The sequence below is a fragment of the Falco punctatus genome (assembly GCF_963210335.1).
Source record: "Falco punctatus genome assembly, chromosome: 1".
NCBI classification, from domain to species: Eukaryota; Metazoa; Chordata; class Aves; order Falconiformes; family Falconidae; genus Falco; species Falco punctatus.
The window spans coordinates 47,492,030-47,511,667 of record NC_137580.1 but is presented as its reverse complement, the minus strand read 5'-3'; the positions used below and the strand labels follow the sequence as shown (position 1 = coordinate 47,511,667).

Here is a 19,638-nt window from a genome sequence, read left to right as displayed (position 1 = left end):
CTCTGTAAATGCATATTGGAATGCTGCAGAATTGGTACCTTTTTTCTTTCTGGAAAGGAAAACTGCTTCCCAGCACAGTCAGAACTAGGGCAGAGAGAGTTGGGAAGACCACCACCACCATCACCACTGGAAGATGCAGAAAGGCATCAGTATGATGTGAACAAGGATCACACAGCAGCTGTTCAGGTTCATCCTAGAACACTCGTTCTAAGACCAATCAAATAAGTAAGATTTCAGGTAGACCTCTGATGTCATGCATTTGCACATGCAAGCAATGCTCTATAAACTGCGTACACAAAAAGAAATTGGCCAGCCTGAATAGAAACTTTTTTCTCTTCTCCTTAACGTGCAGAACCTTCATAAAAAATGAGTAATAGAGGCAAGTAAGAAGCACAAGGAAGGAACTTCAGGGCAACAGGATCCAATCTGAAAAAGAAATAAAATAAGCTTTATGTTGACTTCCACAGCACTGCATGTCTGGTCCTCCCTGCAGCATTTCTCCTCACCCTCTCCCCACCACGGTGCTTCATACATCACACATATATGCAACAGGACACGTGAGCTTTGTCAACAACTCCAGAGCAGGGAGACAGCCCAACCCCTCCTGTGCTTTAAAGTGAAACCTCTGCCACCAGCTCCCCCCACTCCTCCAGCCCCAAGCAGCACGGCATCCCCCCACCCCCCCCCATCACTCACCTCCCAGGCAGCACCTTCCTCCTGCTCGCCATACAACACGCACTGGCCAAAAGAACCAAAAGGTTTGGGGATTTAGGACCTCTGTGCCAGCCCTCCCACCCCCCACCAATGGGATGGGATTAGAAAAATGAGTGCTTCCGATTGATCAAATTGATAGTTTTTATTTCCAACTGTTAAAAGAATGGTTTGCCTGCCAGCAGAGTCCAACATAGATGGGACAGACAGACATGAATACAGTTAAATACAGGGAAAATTGAGCTATATACAAGACATACATTTACATAATGAAAAAAATCTTTATATTATCTATCAGTTCTGGCAAAGTGAAACATCAGTGGAACTCAAATATACTGTTTGTTGTTTATTTTCCCCTTCAAAAAAAAGCATGTAACTCAGTTTAGTGTTTTCCCATGTACTGAGACTTAAAATTCATTTTGAGATGCACAAAATTTGTGGCACTTCACAGGGTACACAAAAGCTAAAAAAGTTTTTGTTCAATATTTTATAGCTTGTGATATCTAAATTTCAATTAGATCTGTTTATTGAGACACTAACTATAAAGTAATATTTACATGGAGGGAGTTGTGCAAAGTCATTTTAGGCTATGGCTAGTACACTCTGAAAGATGCAAAGATGCGTGACACCCACATCCCCATAGGTAATCCCTTCAATCCTCTTCTGATCATCCTTCTCGTACAGTAGCCACCAAGGAAAACTGGCCTTTTATTTCATTTTTTCTTTGTTAAGCTAGTGGAAGAAAGGTGTTCCTGTGGCCCATAACTATTCTTGACAGTTTTAATGGTGGGCTGCTTCTCTTTAGGCAATTCATGCTTTAAGCATCTGTAGAATTGTTTCATCGATTATCTGCTTTTTGGGACACAAATGCCAGCTGTTGTCACCACTGCACTATCCTAAGACAACTGTTTGTAATTTATATTCAATGGGAGCAGACGGTAACTAAACACGTGTAACTTTTTAGCAGTTACCATAGTAGCACTCTGCAGAAACGGCATATTCCTGGTAACAGTGCTGAACCAAAGCTATTCCAAGCCACGGCGGGGAAGGTATTGCATTCCTGAAGCTAGCCTTTATGGAACAAGACTCTGTATTGCTACATCCAGATACATCCCTAAACATCCTAATAAAAACCCCTTTACTTCCGGGTTGCAATCTTCAATTCAGAACTTGAGACAGCTAATTAGAAGAGCTGCTTCAATTAAAGGCTTCCTACAGATCCCTATGACAGGTTAGCAAAGACACATCAGATATTTATGTTCACTAAACACATCCAACAATTGTGCTGCACCAAGAGTACAGAATGGTGCCTCTAATCGTTTACTTTTGGACTTTTTTATAGATGTGGCTGCTGCAGATGTAGATCATGAAACACTGATTTTAATCATCTCAACTATATTTAATTACTATAATCCTGTTTGTGTCAGCTCATCTGGGATTCCACACCAGCCAGCAGGCTTTTAGCTGTTACAGGTTTAAAGCAGACACGTACAATTCAGTCTTGGAAAAAACAGAAAAGTGACTGGGGAACAGTCCAGAAACCTGTGTATTATTGCCTTGCTTAAACAAAGGAATTGTCTCAGGACATGCATCTAACTTATCTTCTTGTTTAATAAAGCATATATCAAGAAAGCTGGACAACTCCCAGGGCAAAGTGAATTAAACTTTGCTCTCAAAAAGCGGCCAAGACAAGAGTGCTATCAAACACCTTTTAAAGGCTCTGTGACCTAACTCCATGGCAATGCAATTATTTTTTAGTCCGATCCATCAGGCTAAAACCGGTCAGGTGTCAGTAGAACAGAAGAGCAAAACAAATGCACTGAACTTTTAAGCACTAGGCTGGATACACTTGATACAGTAACAAGATCTGTAGGTAGTTTGGTATTCAGCTGACAAGAGGACAGCACACAGTTTGCTACTTATTCACCACCAGCAAGCCCAGAGAAGACTATGGCTCCTTAGTCATCAGGAGAGAGTGCTACGGAACAGTAGTAAACCCAAGAGTCATCTCATCATATTAGAAAGGAAATTCAATGCTGTGATACAAACACAGGAATTCTTGACAGTTAAACCATTCGAAGCAGTGTTTTCACATTGTACATGTTGCAATTTGTCAATGTACTTTAGATCTCATGGAGTTCATAAAGACATCTACACGTTCAAGCCTTCTGCTTAAAACACCTGATTGCTGGTGAACAGCAGGTTATTTTATTGCATGACCTTGGCTGTCAATTTAATATAGATTTACGACAAAACAATCCATCACTGCGGAACTTAACTCTACTTGGGCAAAGATGGCAGAGCACAAAGCAATAGTCGTGAGCTTCTTCTCGCATAAAAACTGTAAAGTGTCACAAAACGGCAAATTGCTCATCTACATTTGGAAAGGTAGCTACTCCGTATCTGTATGCAAGGTGGGAATAACTTAAAGAGTAAGAAACAACAAAATAATCAGGCCCCTCTTATTTAAGCGTTAGAAAAGGAGAAGGAAATGGATTAGCTGCTTCCTTTCTGATACAGGCTGCTGGTCTACTTTAGAAACAGTCACAAATTCAACATTCTAACCAGGGATGTAACAAGAAGCAGCTTGGACCACAGAAAAGCTGTCTGTACACGCACAAGTTATTCTCCAAAAACATCAGTTTTATTTGGATGTGTGTACAACCTGCTGCTCTTTAAATCTTCAGAGCACTGAAAACATGACATTTCCCCCAAAAATCCAGTTGAGTCTGTCCTGAGAATAGAGAAGCACTCATATATAAATGGGATGATACTGTCTGTGAGTGAGTTTCTTCCTGCAGGTTGGGCAAGAGTTGGCATTCCTAAGGGAATCACGGAGGCACTGACTGCAGAAGACGTGGCCGCACTTGGTTGACACAATCAGTCGCCCGCTTTGCACAATCTGGAACAAAAGAAACCGCAACAGGGATTTGGAGCAAAGAATTCAACTCGGCTGGTCTGCTGGCACCAGGCACACAGCAGCCAAAGTATCTGGAATCGGTATGCTGCCACTATCGTAATACGGAACCCAGAGATCTCTCTCACTGCCACGTTGGGCAGTGTTTCTCCCTCTACGTACGCCACTAAGAAATTACTTTTGGAGTTACAACCGAGTTTCACCGACAAGCCGAGCTCTGCACTTGAAGCCAGCCGCCCACAGCATCCCACAGAACCCAACAGAGTCGCGCAGCTCACCTTCTGCCCCGTTCTCCCTCCGACAACAAAGAAACGATGACAACACACTGATCCTTACCTCTGAGTAGCCATCCATGCAAATCGGACAGCTAACGGTACCAGACGGCCTTGCGGTAGAGAACAAAACCAGAGAGAACATGCATCCATTAATTTCACCGTGCATCGAGGGTTACCGATACATAAAACGTCACGCAATCACCTGACTGCACAGACTAGCCGTGGCGCGTCCCGTCTGAAGATCCCTGCGTACTTTCGCCTCTCCCAGTCTGTTGCCTTGAATAAGCAGGCAGGGGCTGCCTCACCTCAAGGAAACTCTCTTGGCTTTCACCCGGGGAAGGTGCAGTGAGCCACCCTGCCCTAGTACTACAACTAACAGCCACCTACAGCACCGTGCAGCACACGCAGGGCACTATGCCTCTTCAGCAGGTCGTAAGAGTCTTGTAAGAAAAGCATCGAGCTGTCCTTGGGAACCTCCCTATCCTACAAGTGAAAGAGGCGGTCAGAAATTAAATCTATTTTATATATATACATATTTAAATTAAACCCCTAACTCTAGTTATCATAACATCCCAGCCCAGCAACATATTCGTGCCAAGAACTCCTTTATAAGATGTAGGGCAGGAACACACCAACATAAGAAATATTAAAAAATAAATTTCTAGTTCAGAGAAGGAAAGATCAACTTGCATCCTGTTACCAAGCTATGGTTACAGATATACCTCTCCTGCCTTCGTCCTCCAGGAGAGCTGTATTGCACAAACACTTACTGAAAACATAGCTATTCTGTGTAAAGAGATATGTGATATGTTGCGTGCTGAATAATATTCTTTATCAGAAAAAGGAACAGGCTCCTGCCACTTTTATTCACATATTCATCTCTATTTTAAATGACAACAGTAAGGTGCTTTCATTATTCTTTACCATGAACTTTATTAAGACATATGTCAAAATATATATACTTTTGCTTTATTATGTCACCATCCATTCTAAGGAAGTTTGTAATTTATTAACTAAACAGTAATAGAAAGCATGAGATAGCCTTTATCCTGTAGTCTTAAATTCAAGCAATGAGCACTACTAATATCTACCTCTAGTTTCACATACATAATATAACTCAATTCTCCCATTTATTTTTATACTCAAATTCTTCATGCAGCAGCCTTAATACCAACTCAGTAACTAATTACAATTGATTATAACATTCATATAAGCAAGAGTAGTCTGCCACTATAGAGTAATGCTGTAGACGGTGCTGTGGCAATCTCCAGCATTAGTATCTTTTTGTCAATATTAAATGCTGCAGCACTGAGATATTTTAGCCTCATCTTAACAGTGCAGGAAGGCACGCTGTCCTGGTTGCAGCTGGGATAGAGTTAATTTTCTTCTTAGCAGTTAGTACAGTGCTGTGTTTTGGCTATGATGTGAGAACAATGTTGATAAGACACTGATGTTTTCAGTTGTTCCTGGGTAAGGTTTATACTAAATCAAGGACTTTTTAGTTCCTTGGGCACAGGAAACAGGGAGGGGACACAGCCAGGACAGGTCACCCAAGCTGGCCAAAGAGGCATTCCATACCATATGATGTCATGCTGAGTATATAAACTAGGGGAAGAAAGAAGGGGGGGGACATGTGGCATTATGGCATTTGTCTTCCCAAGTTAACTGTCACGCATGACGGAACCCAGCTTCCCTGGGGATGGCCGAACACCTGCCTGCCCATGGGAAGTGGTGAATGAATTCCTTACTTTGCTTTGCTTGCGTGTGCAGCTTTTGCTTTACCTATTAAGTTGTTCTTATCTCAACCCTTGAGTTTTACATTCCTTTCCAATCCTCCTCATCTCTGTGTGTGGGGGAGAGTGACCAAGCAGCTGTGTGGTGCTTGGTTGCCGGCTGGGGTTAAACCACAACAGTCCTTTTTGGTGCCCAACGCAGGTTCGAGATAACAACATATTTGATTGGAATGTGCTAGTTCGAATTTATAGCTGTTATTTCTGTTTAGCTATGAAGGGGCAGGTTTCTGTGCTTACCATGGGGCTTGCTTGCCTTAACGTATGTTAGTCTAGTACTTGTTAGTGGCTGCTTCTTGCTTTTGCTGCTTGCTGTACTGCTTTATCATCTCACTGTGCTGTGCCCAGGAACATTCTGATAAGAGCAATGGCTATGCTCCGGGGCTGGCAGATGGCCAGGGCATCGCTGCTGTTTCTGTGCTGCTGTACCGGACAGGCTGAAACTCCAGTGTGAACTTCGGTCAAAAGGACTGTGACCTGTGGATTAGTTCACGTGGGAGCAGGACACCCCAAAGACCCTGTAGCCGTGAAAAGTCCATGTCTGAGTAGGTATATCTTGGAGTGTCTGTGGCCATGGTTATGTCTGTGCTGCAGCAGGTATGCCTCTGAAGAAATTGTGGCTCAAGGACAAGTCCACGTTGGAGAAGGGACACCTCAAAGCATCTGTGGCTGCGGCTAAGTTTGTGCTGCAGTAGGTACATCTTGAAGCATCAGTGGCTATGCATGAGGTGATGCTGAAGCATCTCAACGTGTGTGGCCATGGATAAGCCCACAACAGAGCAAGAACAGCCCTGGAGGCAGCCAGGGATAAGGCCATGCTGGAGCTGATTTACTTCCGAAGGGACTGTGGCTGTGGGTAAGGCCACAATGGAGCAGGTCTATGGTAATGGCCCATAGATAAGGCCATGTTGGAACAGGGGCACCTCTAAGGACTGTGGATGTGTCTATGCTGCAACAGGTATACCCCTGGAGAGCCTGCTGCAGTCTGTGGATAAGTCCAAGCCGGAGCAGGGGCAAGGGGAGGAGTTCATTGCAGTGTTAAACCCTACGGGGTGGTCCAAAGGGTCCGGGGTGGAGACTGTAATGGATATACCTTTAAATTGTTGTAACTCATGATCTGAGTTTCATGTTATAGGAATTACTATAGCAGCAACCACCAGAACCACTGGAGGACAAGCCTTACAAAAAGCAGTGCAAGTGCAACAGTGACCTGACCTGATGCCTGATAACCCCACACAACCTCTCTTTTCCTGAGAGACCACCGTAAGAGATAGTGTTCATGGACTAAATTAACTCAGTGGACATTTTATAGACATTTTGACAGTGGTGGTACATAATACACAGACATCATTCCCCTAGTCTATGTCAAAAGATGGGAAGACTGACGGTGGTTAATGAGGGTGTATTGGAAAGCGTGGCATGACTTAAATAGTATGAAATAAGGGGTGGACACTGTCCTGGTTGCAGCTGGGATAGAGTTAATTTTCTTCTTAGCAGTTAGTACAGTGCTGTGTTTTGGCTATGATGTGAGAACAATGTTGATAAGACACTGATGTTTTCAGTTGTTGCTGGGTAAGGTTTATACTAAATCAAGGACTTTTTAGTTCCTTGGGCACAGGAAACAGGGAGGGGACACAGCCAGGACAGGTCACCCAAGCTGGCCAAAGAGGCATTCCATACCATATGATGTCATGCTGAGTATATAAACTAGGGGAAGAAAGAAGGGGGGGGACATGTGGCATTATGGCATTTGTCTTCCCAAGTTAACTGTTACGCATGATGGAGCCCAGCTTCCCTGGGGACGGCCGAACACCTGCCTGCCCATGGGAAGTGGTGAATGAATTCCTTACTTTGCTTTGCTTGCGTGCGCAGCTTTTGCTTTACCTATTAAATTGTTCTTATGTAAAACTCAAGGGTTGAGATTCCTTTCCAATCCTCCTTCCCATCCCTCTAGGTGGGGGGGAGTGAGCAAGCAGCTGTGCAGTGCTCTGTTGCGAGCCAGGATTAAACCATGACAGACACTCTTCAATAGAGAAGGTTGAGATTGAGGAAGAAAACATTAATTTTTATATTAACTAGCAGGATTTGTTCACCTACATACTCAACAGGCAAAACTTAATAATCTACAAATCCACTGGCAAAATCCACTATATTTCAGAACAGTATAAACCCTTTAAGTGGCATATTTAAGACCTGACACCCAAAATTTCCATACCCAAGTTGTCTGCTTACATTGCCTTCAGGTCACCTAAAAGGCTCAAAGCACACCAGCTTTATTAAAACCTGTATTCTTCTCCCCTCCTCAATTTAAAAAAATGCTTATACCACAATTCTTATGTACTTTGTCTTCCTTAGTCACACAGACACCTTATTTAATTAGTTTAATTCACTATATTTCTTAACATTCTTAACATAAAACTCCCATCTGAACAGCTGGAGTTTACTGTTTCTCTGCAAAATGGGGTCTTCACTGTGCAAGCACTTGACCTGAACAGTGACACACTGCCATCTCACATGCAAACACAGAGCCCTATGAGGTACATGCAACAGAATAAAATCTGTCAATAACAATATTACCTCCATAACTGCCTTACAAGTATACCTTGGGAAGAACGGTTACCACTCAGAGAAAAGGCAGTTAACTGGCACAGTGTATAGAAAACCAGTGATTGAGTAATATTTTTAGTGGAATTTGCCAGGCTGCTGCCTGCCGGTCACACAAAACCAAGCCTCATTGACACCAATGAATATATATCCATATCTAACATCGCTCCTAGAGTTTTGCATAAAATGTAAACGTAATAATTATGAGCTATGCCCTGCGACTAATCCTCCCTCCTTGCAGTACTCCAACACTCATCTTAAGGTTGTATTTAAAGCTCTACATCTGTCTTAAGCTGCCTTTGTATCCTGAAGTGCAAACAGTATTACTTGCTCATTATGCAAAATGTGACATTGTACTCATTGAAAGAGAGAACTGACCAGAGTAAATTAAGACTTCCCAGGTAAGCCAGGCTATAGCGATAACTTAGTCCTCTATGTATAAGAAAAGGAAAATTCAATGTATGGTAGTTCATAAGGCATACATACTTTGAACTTGCAGTTTCATCTTCCAGTGGTCCCAATTCTCGAGATACTTTATCTGTCACATACACATCATTGTCTCTAGTTTCATCTTCATCATCGCTACTCAGTACACAGCTGTCTGACTGTCGCTGGCTTCTTAGTCTAAGATTTCTCCCTTGTCGCTGATTCTCTGTAATTTAGGTAAGTGAAGATATAATATATGTCTCTCCCCCTCCCCCTGGAACTATCCTTGAAAGGCATGATTAGAAGCAGTCTGTGACAGTTAAAATATATGTCTGTGTGACACGAGAGAGACAGAGAGGACTGAAGTTACATTTAAAAGTAGCCTGGTGAGGTAGCACATACACAATAAAAAGACCTGGTAATACACAGAGTTCTTCGTTCACAAAGTTTCAGAAGTGATGGAACAGATACTTAAACCTAAAAATGAAAGTTATGGAACTGTTCTGGTTCCTCACTGATCTATCCACATATGATGCTGAACTGTTCCACTCTTTTTGTCTGTGTTAAACCAAATGTCCCCACTCAAAGGCAGTTTCTATAAAATGAGTCTTTTTAAAACAGTACTTGGAAATTATAAAAATACTTCAAACAGTGTCTCCTTTGACATTTTCATCATCTTTCTGTTGAGTTAAGGTAAACTGAAAATGGAGTTATATTGCCCAAAATAAAAGCAGTTGAAAAAACATTTAATTGCTTCGTCTGTAACATCCAAAGGTTAAAGAACAGCTGTCTGCTTTTTAACATTTACAAACTGTATGCAATAGTTATCTCTGCAAGTCCAGTGTACATTAAAACAATAATCAATTACATAAATAGCCACAAAATTAAAGTTCCTTCCTGCATAAGTACTCAGCTACAACATTTACTGCAAGTATTTATTACTTGCACTTGCTTCATTCAGAGCACAGAACAGATTACATTCTAAATAAGTAGATGTGTGACATCTATTAGTAAGTTGTTATAATCAGAACAAGGTCTGAAAGGTCTAAAGGATGAACTTCTTTATACCTATAACTATTGTAAAACACCTAAAGCAAAAAAAAATAATAAATCCACAGTTAATACTTCTCATTACAAAATCTCAGACTAGATCATGGAAGTGAATACTATGACCACAAATAACTTCCTTTTCTAGTTCCTTCACTGCAACACTGGCTTCAAAACCCTTTCAGCATTTTCTTATTCAAAGCAGATATTCCAGTGCTAATTGAAATTATTATCAACTTTGGGCTTACAGTATCTGGAAAATAACAACACACATTTTGAGCAGCTTTGATGCATTGTATTTCAGATAACTTCCTACAAGCTCTGATAGCAACTATCAAACACAGATTGGATCCATTCTCTAAGAGACTGGCCAGATGCTTTCTTTCCTTTCCCTTGAAACTGGGTAAACACAGTTTCAACCCACGCTGCTCACGTTTGTTGGAAAAGCCAAAAAGAAAACCTTAAGCTTAAGACAACTCTATTATCAATTGTAAAGCGTCAACTCACCTTCAACAATCTTGCATCAGCGCAGACGGGAAGGGAGAGAAAAGAAAACACAATTAGACTTTGGTGTGCAGCCCTAGCGTTACAGATACACCAGGTAAGCTAAGCAATCACCACAAAACAAGCCCAGAGTGGCAGGATGTCAGTCTCCTTTTCATTAGAGTGCTAACAGCAGGAGCACATCAGCTGCTGCTCTAAAAACATGGAAGCGGTCACTTCTGGCTCTGCGCACACCGCTACACAGGGGTAGTAATGGAGGCAGCTGACAATCTCTGGAACGCCCTCCTCCCCGCTCCCCACTTTCAGTACCCTGATCTGATTGAGGCTGGAGGAGATTCTTTCCCTCTTTCTCCGCAAAACAGGCAAATTCAGGTGTTATAGCCATAAATACTAAATATTTTAACAACAGTGCTGAAGAAAAAAAAAATACAAAAGCCAAACCCGCTGTCCTGTCTTTGGCAGAACTAGAGCTGGGGCAATGCAGGTTGTGCCGTAAAGCTTGAGGCGTTGCCCTCGCCAAGGCTGGGAACAGTCCCAGCAGGAAACAACCCCAATGTTATACCTGCCGCTTGTTCCTGCTTTGCACAGCTGCAGGGGCATCCCAAAACTGAGGTTTATGGAGGACACTCTGGACTGGACTGAACACTATGCTAGCTTTAAGAAGACCAGTAAGGTAAAGTGGACTTTTCTGAGGCTTCTTGGAGTAATAAACTGAACCAGTTTGTACTGTGGTCAGCTACAGTTGCGCTTGGCACCTCTGCAACAGGAATACCTTAAACTGACATTGCAGCTAAAGACTTCGTATTTGTGCAATGAAGACTTACCTCTTTCACTTCTTATTCAAATCATTGGCCTACACCTTTGATATACCTATCATAGCTCCAACTTTAAATTGCACCTCCTTATGTGACATGAGCCATGACTGGTGTGCATTTTCCCCAAATCTTACAGCAATAAGCCATTTCAGATTACCCTCTCATTAACTGCAAGTGCATTTCCAGAGCAGCTTCTGTGTTGACCTGGAACACATGGCTTTCAAGCACTGAGAAGTTAGCTCTGAACTTACAATCTGGCTTTAAGGGCAAATTTTATCAGGGAGCACATCAGAAAAGTCTCTTGAATACAAGATTTAGGTAAGTGTGCCATTTGCTACTTACCACAACAGAATCATTGCGAGTTAGATCAACAACTACAGGATCAGAAGATTCACATGTGAGATCTACTACTTCTTCACCAGCTTAAAAACAGAACATTAGAATCGAGATCAGATTGCAGAGGAATAAAACTGCCTCCCACTATCAAACTGGCTGAGGTGTGATTCAGCATGGCTCTATCCCTCTTCTCTACTGAAACGTATGCAGCATTTCACTCATGCCCTCAAGAATCCACCTAAAACATCACCACCCCGGTCTTCTGCAACGTGCAATGCAAGAGGAACAGTAGCTGAACCCCTCAGACAGTTCAGGTGTATGACAACAGCTTGCAGGAGCTACACAGCACCAGATAATTCATCTAACATAGGAGAACATTTAACACACAGAATAAAACATATAGAACGTAATACTTATACAGTACCATGCTGTGAATGTTCCCATCTCATGTCGCCTCCAAACTCTCATAGTCAAATGCACAGCAAGAAAAGAGCACCGTGTAATCACCCAGAGACCAATGGTTACCTTAACCCTTCCTACAGCTTCAGAAGGCAATTTAAATACCTATTTAGAAGGTCAAGGAGGCTTTTTACATTCTGATATTTTTTTGTAAAAACATACTAACCAAGTAATGCCACTCCCTTGAGGGACGGGGCATGACTGATGACAAACTTCTAATTATCTTCTTAAAACTTGGGAGTTCCCAAACACTGCAGAAGTTACTACTATCTGCAGCAGCAGCTGCAGGAACTCCCAGCTAGTCAGCCCAGACATTCAGATGTCTGAGCAGCACCTGAGGACCGCTCATACACAATTCATTTATCAACAGCACTGAATGCAACACATCTTACTAATAAACCAAAACAGTAGTCTAGCAGGCTTGCTGTCCATAGATGCCATACGAGATGCTCTCTAAAACCAGACGTGTCCTTTCCTCCCCAGCAAAAGGCCCAGAAACTGCAAAGACACAGGTGAACTGGGACCCCAACCTTCCAGAAGCAGTTTATGCTCTTATCAAGTTAAAACAAAAGCTTACCACTTTCTTCAAGTTCTATTGGCTCTGCTTCTGAAGCCATTTCTGCAGTAGAAGCTGCCAGCCTGCTCTGTTTCCGAGCTTGCCTAGAATTAACTGCTCCTCCACGGCGCTTGCGTTGAGTCTAAGAGAGAAAAAAAACTTCGCTTCTTCTTTGGGAGTAATGTTCACGTGGCCCTCATCTTTGCACCACCAATGAAAGCACACAAGGATACACAACACACTCTCCGGAAAGGCCGGAACATGCCTTGAACGGTGCTATGGGTCACTCCTACCCAAAGCATCACATCCAGGGAAAGACATCACCCCAGACCTCTTACCGGTCAAGAAGTCAAAAGTCTTGAGTATCGCAGAACACCAAGTTACACGATTTTTTATTACACTAGTGTTCCAGTGTAATTATTACAAACTCTTCAGAACATTTACAGAGGTACCACAAACAACGCCTTTTAAGAATCAGGTCTGCATTGTGCAGTAAAATACTTACTGTGCTCATAGCGCTTCTTGGCCTAAAACCACAGAAAGAGAGGTACAAATGCCACAAGAGTAATTGCAAGGAAGCACCAAGTAGCAAATCCTTATATTCCTTCAGGTAGCACACCGTTAAGAGTCCAGACTTCACAGGCTCTGAGAACAGTGTTCTTCCAAACCTGTAAGAAAAGGAGAGAGAAGATTACCTGCCTGTAATGCCCGTTCTCTTAAGTACAGCCCCTCTCCCAGATTCCCAGTTCTGAACCACCCGTTTCTGTCCAAAAACAGAGGGCAAGTCCCAGGGTTTGGCACCCGAGCCTTAGGTATTCTTATCCATTTCCTAAACTAAACACCAAGATAAACCAGTTTGTTAGCAAACGAGAAAAATGCTAAGAAATCCCCATTAACTGAAAAGCAACCGATTGATTCTCAGGGTAACATTTGCGTGTGGGCAGGAATCACTGGAAATTGTGTCCTAAGCAGCAATCTTCAAAGAAGATAGGATTCCAAATATGCAGTTCTCTTCTCCAACCGATCTCCAGATTCCAACAGGTGGGAGGTGAACAACTTCTTGAGAGGATTCTAAAGCATGTGGAGCAGAGAAATTTCACTTGAGCCCTACTCATGGATCGGCAAGAGAATAGAAGTTTACAGTAGTTACTCTATGGTAACTGTAGGTGTGCATGCCCCAATGCATACGACAGCGAACTGCTAAGTGAAAACAACTGGAAAGCATTAAGGTGTTTATGAGTAGCTGGTACAGTACTGAAGTTCACATCTTAAAGCTTGCTCATGCTGAAATTATCATGTGTCCAACACACAATGAATAGCTGGGGTGGGGGTGGGGCAGGGACCAACAGTGGAAACCCCAGGGGGAAAAAAAAATTACATTTTATTACATAAAATTACGTACAACAAATCAGTAAAGAACACAAAGGACATAAATGTAACTCTGTTCTTCTCTGATAACAATTAAGAGCTGCAGAACTCTCTTCCCAATACTGACCTTGATCTATGCTGCAAAGACCAGCACACACTCAATTAACCTATTCTCAGATTAAGAAACAGTGAGACCACACAGTGGGATGAAATGGCACTGGTAGTCAAGCATAACCTTGAGTTCAAGGGAGCCTGATAAATTTTTTCCCTTTTATATTTTCTCTCTGTATTTCTTAGATCACTTTAAAAGACCCATTAACACTGAATCATGACTACCAAAACAAAAAACATCTAAAAAATCCTTACAATAATAGTTTGATACTTTTACTAAGCCCAAAGATTTATTTATGCAGGTTTAAGCAACACAATATGCCAGTCATCAATTTTAGACAGAAACTTTTAGAGTTACCTGATACACTGATGGATCTACATTGCTGGAAGACAGCAAAAATCAAGTCCAATGTGTTCACCTAACAGTTTCATATGTAAAACATACAGAAGGTTTCACAAGACTGGGTGTTTTTAACACCAAATACAACTCACTGCAATAGTGTGTTGACAAAGTATCTTTAGAAAAGGTTAAAAATATAGGGGGAGCAAGCACCTGGGATGACTCCAAACATGAAATAAATGTTGCACAGATTCTCTTTGGCCACAAGTGGCCTAAGTGTCAAAGAGCAGCTATAGCCCAAGAAAACAAACCAACCCAACCAACCAACCAAAGATCCAACCACAAACTTAAACTTGAAAATCACAGTGTTAAGTAATTACCAAAGTAATACACAATTGAAGATGTCACACTAAAATGCCCTTACCCACGTTAAATATTCATACAGTTTTTTACCAAGATAACAAGGAACAATTACTGATAGGATCACTTCAACATATCTTGGAGGATGTAGTATCAGACCTCAAAGGCAACACAAGACAGAGTCACTTCTTAAACTAAGTGATAGAAATCATCATTGCTATTTAGATGGTTTAATTTTCAGAATCTTACAACATCAACTGTAGCCTTCCTTTATACTTAACACAGACAGTACATAAGACAGAAATGTTCTAGCTGCTAGTGACTCTAACCTCTTCAGAGGCTTCTTCTGAAGAAGAAAGTTGAGAATGGATACCCATAGAGAAGCTCATCTACAAAATCAGCTTAAAATATATCATTATAGGCAGGTTCATCAGTATTAACATGACCCAACTCCAGAGAGATGTTTATTAAGACAATCAAGACTGCCAGAATTTATTAAGACTATGAATGGAGCCTCATAATCCAGCAATATTTTTATCTTGTAAGAAGAAAATTTCTTCTGCGGGGCTATAGATTTCCACATTATTGACTTACTCTGGAAGCTTCGTTGAAAGTTAGTTGCCCAAACTGTAAAAATGGGTAGCAGAAATAAATCAAAGCTTACTTTCTTGAATACACCACTGATCAAGTTTGTAGTGCACAAAACCAGAGGTAAACAGAAGAGTTCCAACTTTTCTGTGTTTAGAGACATACACATCAGTAAGAATTCCTTTAAGATTTTCAAAGGCTCAGGACTACTCAATTTAATAGTATTATTTATTATACAGGACAGGTTAGCCCAAATTAAATGGTAAGGTCTACATGCTCCTCCTCCAACAGCCACTGTGAAACCCAGCACCAAGATCCCAAGACTGGATAATACAAATAGAGTTATGCATCAACCTCACACTCCGCTGCCCCAACCCATAAGCACCACATAGCACAGCTGAAGCTGTTTGCAAGCTCATCTATTAAACTTGCAGCAACACGCATTCAAGACTTCAATTCAGAATTCTAGAACTAAGATCCTTTAAAAAAGTAAAAAAAACAACTTTTTTAAAATGTGAAAACTTAGCAGATTAACAAGCAGACTGCTTTTATTACAGACTTTTTATTGCATCCCTGCAGGATGATACAGTACCAGAAGGAGTCACTCCCCCTTTCTGTCATACACAGAGCTCTGCACATGCTGTTATTTTTCCTGTTATATCTCTCTCCCAAGGGCTTAAACACTGTTGTCCTCTTAACAACAAAGTTCAAGGTTTCTATTAGGTAACTCTAGCATTTTAAGGACTATACCCCACCAATCTTTCTCTGTACTGATAGATACTTGACAAAAATAAAGCCATTTTGGTTAAGAAAATTTACACTAGGAGTAAAGGAATACTGATGCCCATATTAATCATTTAACTCAGCTGTTAATTTTTTTCAGCTATAAAAGAAATTAACAACTGAGTTCAAGTTGACCTAGTGTAACATGTTTGAATTACAATTTTTAAAAAATTTAAAAAAAAAGAAAGAAAGATTCTCTAGACAACAAACTGTTTTCAGAGTGGTGTTAAGAAGTTACCAAAGTCTTGGTCTCCCACATGCTTAGCATGAATTGGGGCAAATTAACTTAAACAAGAAGTAGACATTTTTACCAAGTCTCGCTAACACACAAAGCTTTACTTCATAATCATCCTGAACTTTACACATACACTAAAGCAACCACTTGAAGAAAGCGATAATGCCAATCTAAATGTTTGACGTGTGCACAGCACAGATGACAAAAACATTACACATTTGTATCTGTCAAAACATAACATACTATGCTTTTAAGATTTTCCTTCTCACTTCTACTCTTAAGACCTCTCTTTGCATTCTCAACAGGAACCACTCTATCAAATATGCATCATGTATAAAAATAAATCTGGTCAAACAATGCACATACCAATCAAAAAGTGCTAGTCTTGAATTTATTACAGGGAACAGTTGTCTGCTATTTTACTCTTCCAAAACTTTCTTATTGCGTGTATTTCCAGTACCTTTAAAGACATTCTTGTTTTTTCAGAGGCACTACACCAACTTCAGTGAAAACAGAAAATGAGTCTATTATGTTTTATCCAAATTAGGTCAAGCAGTCCCACACTTCAGAAGCCTGGTCAAAGGCACTATAAAGAGTAAAGATGACTGATAAACGCCTACAAAGCAGATATACCAGCCTGCCTGCTCCAAGCACCCAGTTATAGACAAGTAAGAAGATGTACAAACTAACAAAAACCCCACAAAACTAAAAACCCAATAAAAACCCAAATCAAAAACAAAACAAAGAAGCTAATAAAATGCACCAAAACTTTTTGTTAGTCTGATGTCCCATTTCAGAAACAAGAAAAAAAAATGACGACAAGCCAAAAGAAAAGTTCTTCATTGCTCTTACAAGCACAAGTTTCTGACACAGGCTACAGCTTTTGTTCAGTAGTCCCAAAATCAGATACAGAAAGAGGGTGACTTTTCACGTCAGGGAGACGCTGAGGCAGGAAAGAAGAGTCTCCTCCACTCCTGCTATCATACAAAATGGGAGGACAGACTAACAACTCCACGCAGCTGTACCGCATGCACCGAGCCACCCCCGCTCCTCCTGAGGAAAGGGGGAAGGCTATCGTCTCGTCTCCAGCACCTCCCTCGGCCACTTCAGGACACGCTTTGAAGGGCCCTCACAGCAGACGCCGTTCAAGGCCCCAGCGAGGAGGCAGGAGGCCGAGCAGCCAGCCCGCACTGCCCAGCCAGGCCCGCCTTCGGCGAAGCACAGGCACAACCCGGCCGCGGGCCCGCCCGTGCCCCGGAGCTGGGGGCTGCCGCCCGGCCACGAGCGCACCACCGCGACCGGCGTGGGGGCAGGAACGACCGAGGCCGACCCGGGGGCCAAGCAGCCGCTCTCGCAGGCCCCGCAGCCCTCCAACGCGGCGGAGATAAAAAAACAAAATTCAGAACCGGCGATGGAGGGGAGCGGGGCACGGCGTCCCAGGCGGAGCCAGGACAGGCCACAAACATCCCCCGAGGGCCGCCGCAGCGCCAGGCAGGGCCGTAGCCCCGCTCCGCACCCGGAGGAAGGGGCCCGGGTCACCGCCCCCGCCCCAGTGAAGGGGGCAGCGCGGCACAGCGCCGGCCCGGTACAGCTGCACAGAGCCCAGCTCCGCTCACCGGTAGAAGAAGCCTCGTCTTCCCCCGCTCCCCTCTGCGCCGGCCCGCCCCTCCCCCACCGCGGCCAGGCGCGGCACCCTCCGCCTCCCCCTCCCCCTTCCTCTCTACCTCCCCCTCTACCTCCCCCTTCCCCTCCGCCTCTCCCTTTCCCCCTCACCTGTCGCCCACCGCCCTAGACACCTCAGAAAAACAGGGCAGGCCCGGAGGCCCCAGGACCGCTCCCACCCCCACGACACGACCCCTCGGCCTCACTCTCAACACCCGGCCCGGCGGCTGCGTAGCACAACGCCCGCCTTCGCTCTCCCGCCATTGGGCAGACCGCGGCGCTGCGACTCGCCGAGTGGTCGCTGCGCACGTCAATTAGAAAGGCGTCAGGCGAGCGGCCCCACCTTCGCTCGGGGCTCCGGGGTGTGCTGGGAGTTGTAGTTGCGCGCGCGGCGGGGGGCGGAGCGGGCGCGCGGCGCAGCCCAGCCCCGGCGCGCCGCCCCCTCACGGCGGGGCAGCCTGACCTGAGGGGGCTGGCTGGCCTGAGGGAACTTCTTGTGCGTCCTAGGGTTATTTTAGCCCTGACGGACTCTGAAAGGGTTGGCCAAGGCGCTACCGTCCTTTTGCTGTGCTCCCCAGTGTTGTGGTGGGGGAGGGTGGTGTTTGTGTGTATGAGCCCCCCTGCCAATCTTCTGGAAAGGTTTGCAATGCAGTGAGCAACACTCATCAGAGCCATGAACTCAGAAAGTGTTACCTGTTGCCTGTGGCATAATTAGTCCATAATCTCTATGTAAGTTGTTATAAACATTTGCAGAAGTGTTTTGATGCCCTCGCCTCACCATTTGAGAGGGTTTTTCCTAGCTGCTCTGCCTTAGTGCAGGGGTCATCTGGCCTTCACTAAACCTTACTGCCCTGTGCGCAGCCACTTGGTTGTTTGTAGATAAACTCATAGATTTTCTTGGAGACTTTTTTTGCCTTCTCCTCCCCTAGGTGAACAGTGCTCAAAATTTTTACTAGATATTTTTGTTGCTTACCATTCCCACATGACTGCCTTTGTGTCCTTATTTTCATTTAAATAATAAAATATCTGTGCTTTCTAGGGCAGGTGAGGTTACCTGGCCAGGCAGTCATTGAGTGTGGGCTTTGCCTCATTACAGGGGCTGATTTGGAAGAGGGAGCCAACTGCCACCCAGCAGCACCTGTGTTACATGAGGGGTGAGCACCCTGTGTCCAATGCTCATCAGAGGGCTGAAACACCTCGGTCTTTCTCAGGCAATCTGCACGTCCTTACACCTTGTCACACTGCAATTGCATGTGAAGGCTTTTGTGGTCTGGCCATTTACACTGAAATACAAGACCTCAGGCATGTGCAGCTTTGGCACTAAGATCAGACTGGTGAAACCTCCGATTCTGTAAATCTGTTTTGTTAGATATTTTAAGAGTCAGTCTTGTCTTCTTGGCTGTAAATAGTGTAATGAATTCATGTAAAGGAATGAAACATGAGTTATTTATCCACCTGTGTTTCTATGTACTGCAATGAGTGAAGAAGCATTGCTGACTCAATTATCTGTGCATATGGATTAACTAGGTTGTGGATGGTCTGTGCCACAGACATCAGCTGAGGCAGCAGTGTGACTACAGCTGTGTTGTTTCAGAGCTTACCTGACTCCAATGGCATTACAGCTGCTTTTGGAGTGTAGAATCATAGAATTATTTAGGTTGGAAAAGACCTTTAAGATCATCAAGTCCAATCGTCAACCCAGCACTTGTTGCAGAATGGCTGTGTGATCACGGCCATGACTCCCTTAAAGA

General features: G+C 43.3%; 1 protein-coding gene across 1 annotated transcript; it reads right to left on the bottom strand.

Moving 5' to 3' along the window:
* Positions 1-841: 841 nt before the first annotated feature.
* On the bottom strand, positions 842-17,816 carry RNF4 (ring finger protein 4). Its single transcript, XM_080410949.1, has 7 exons — positions 17,318-17,816; positions 12,946-13,108; positions 12,462-12,582; positions 11,428-11,511; positions 8,784-8,949; positions 3,965-4,013; positions 842-3,613 (listed from the first exon to the last, which is right to left on the bottom strand). The coding sequence occupies exons 2-7, from the start codon at positions 12,952-12,954 to the stop codon at positions 3,464-3,466; spliced, it is 579 nt and encodes a 192-aa protein (XP_080267075.1). The 5' UTR covers positions 12,955-13,108; positions 17,318-17,816; the 3' UTR covers positions 842-3,463.
* Between the last annotated feature and the right edge of the window lie 1,822 nt (positions 17,817-19,638).

Coding starts and splice junctions, on each gene's coding strand:
- RNF4 (XM_080410949.1), bottom strand. Junction 4,014..8,783: donor GATGAAACTGCAAGTTCAAA/GTATGTATGCCT, acceptor CTCTACCGCAAG/GCCGTCTGGTACCGTTAGCT. Junction 3,614..3,964: donor GCATGGATGGCTACTCAGAG/GTAAGGATCAGT, acceptor CTTTTGTTCCAG/ATTGTGCAAAGCGGGCGACT.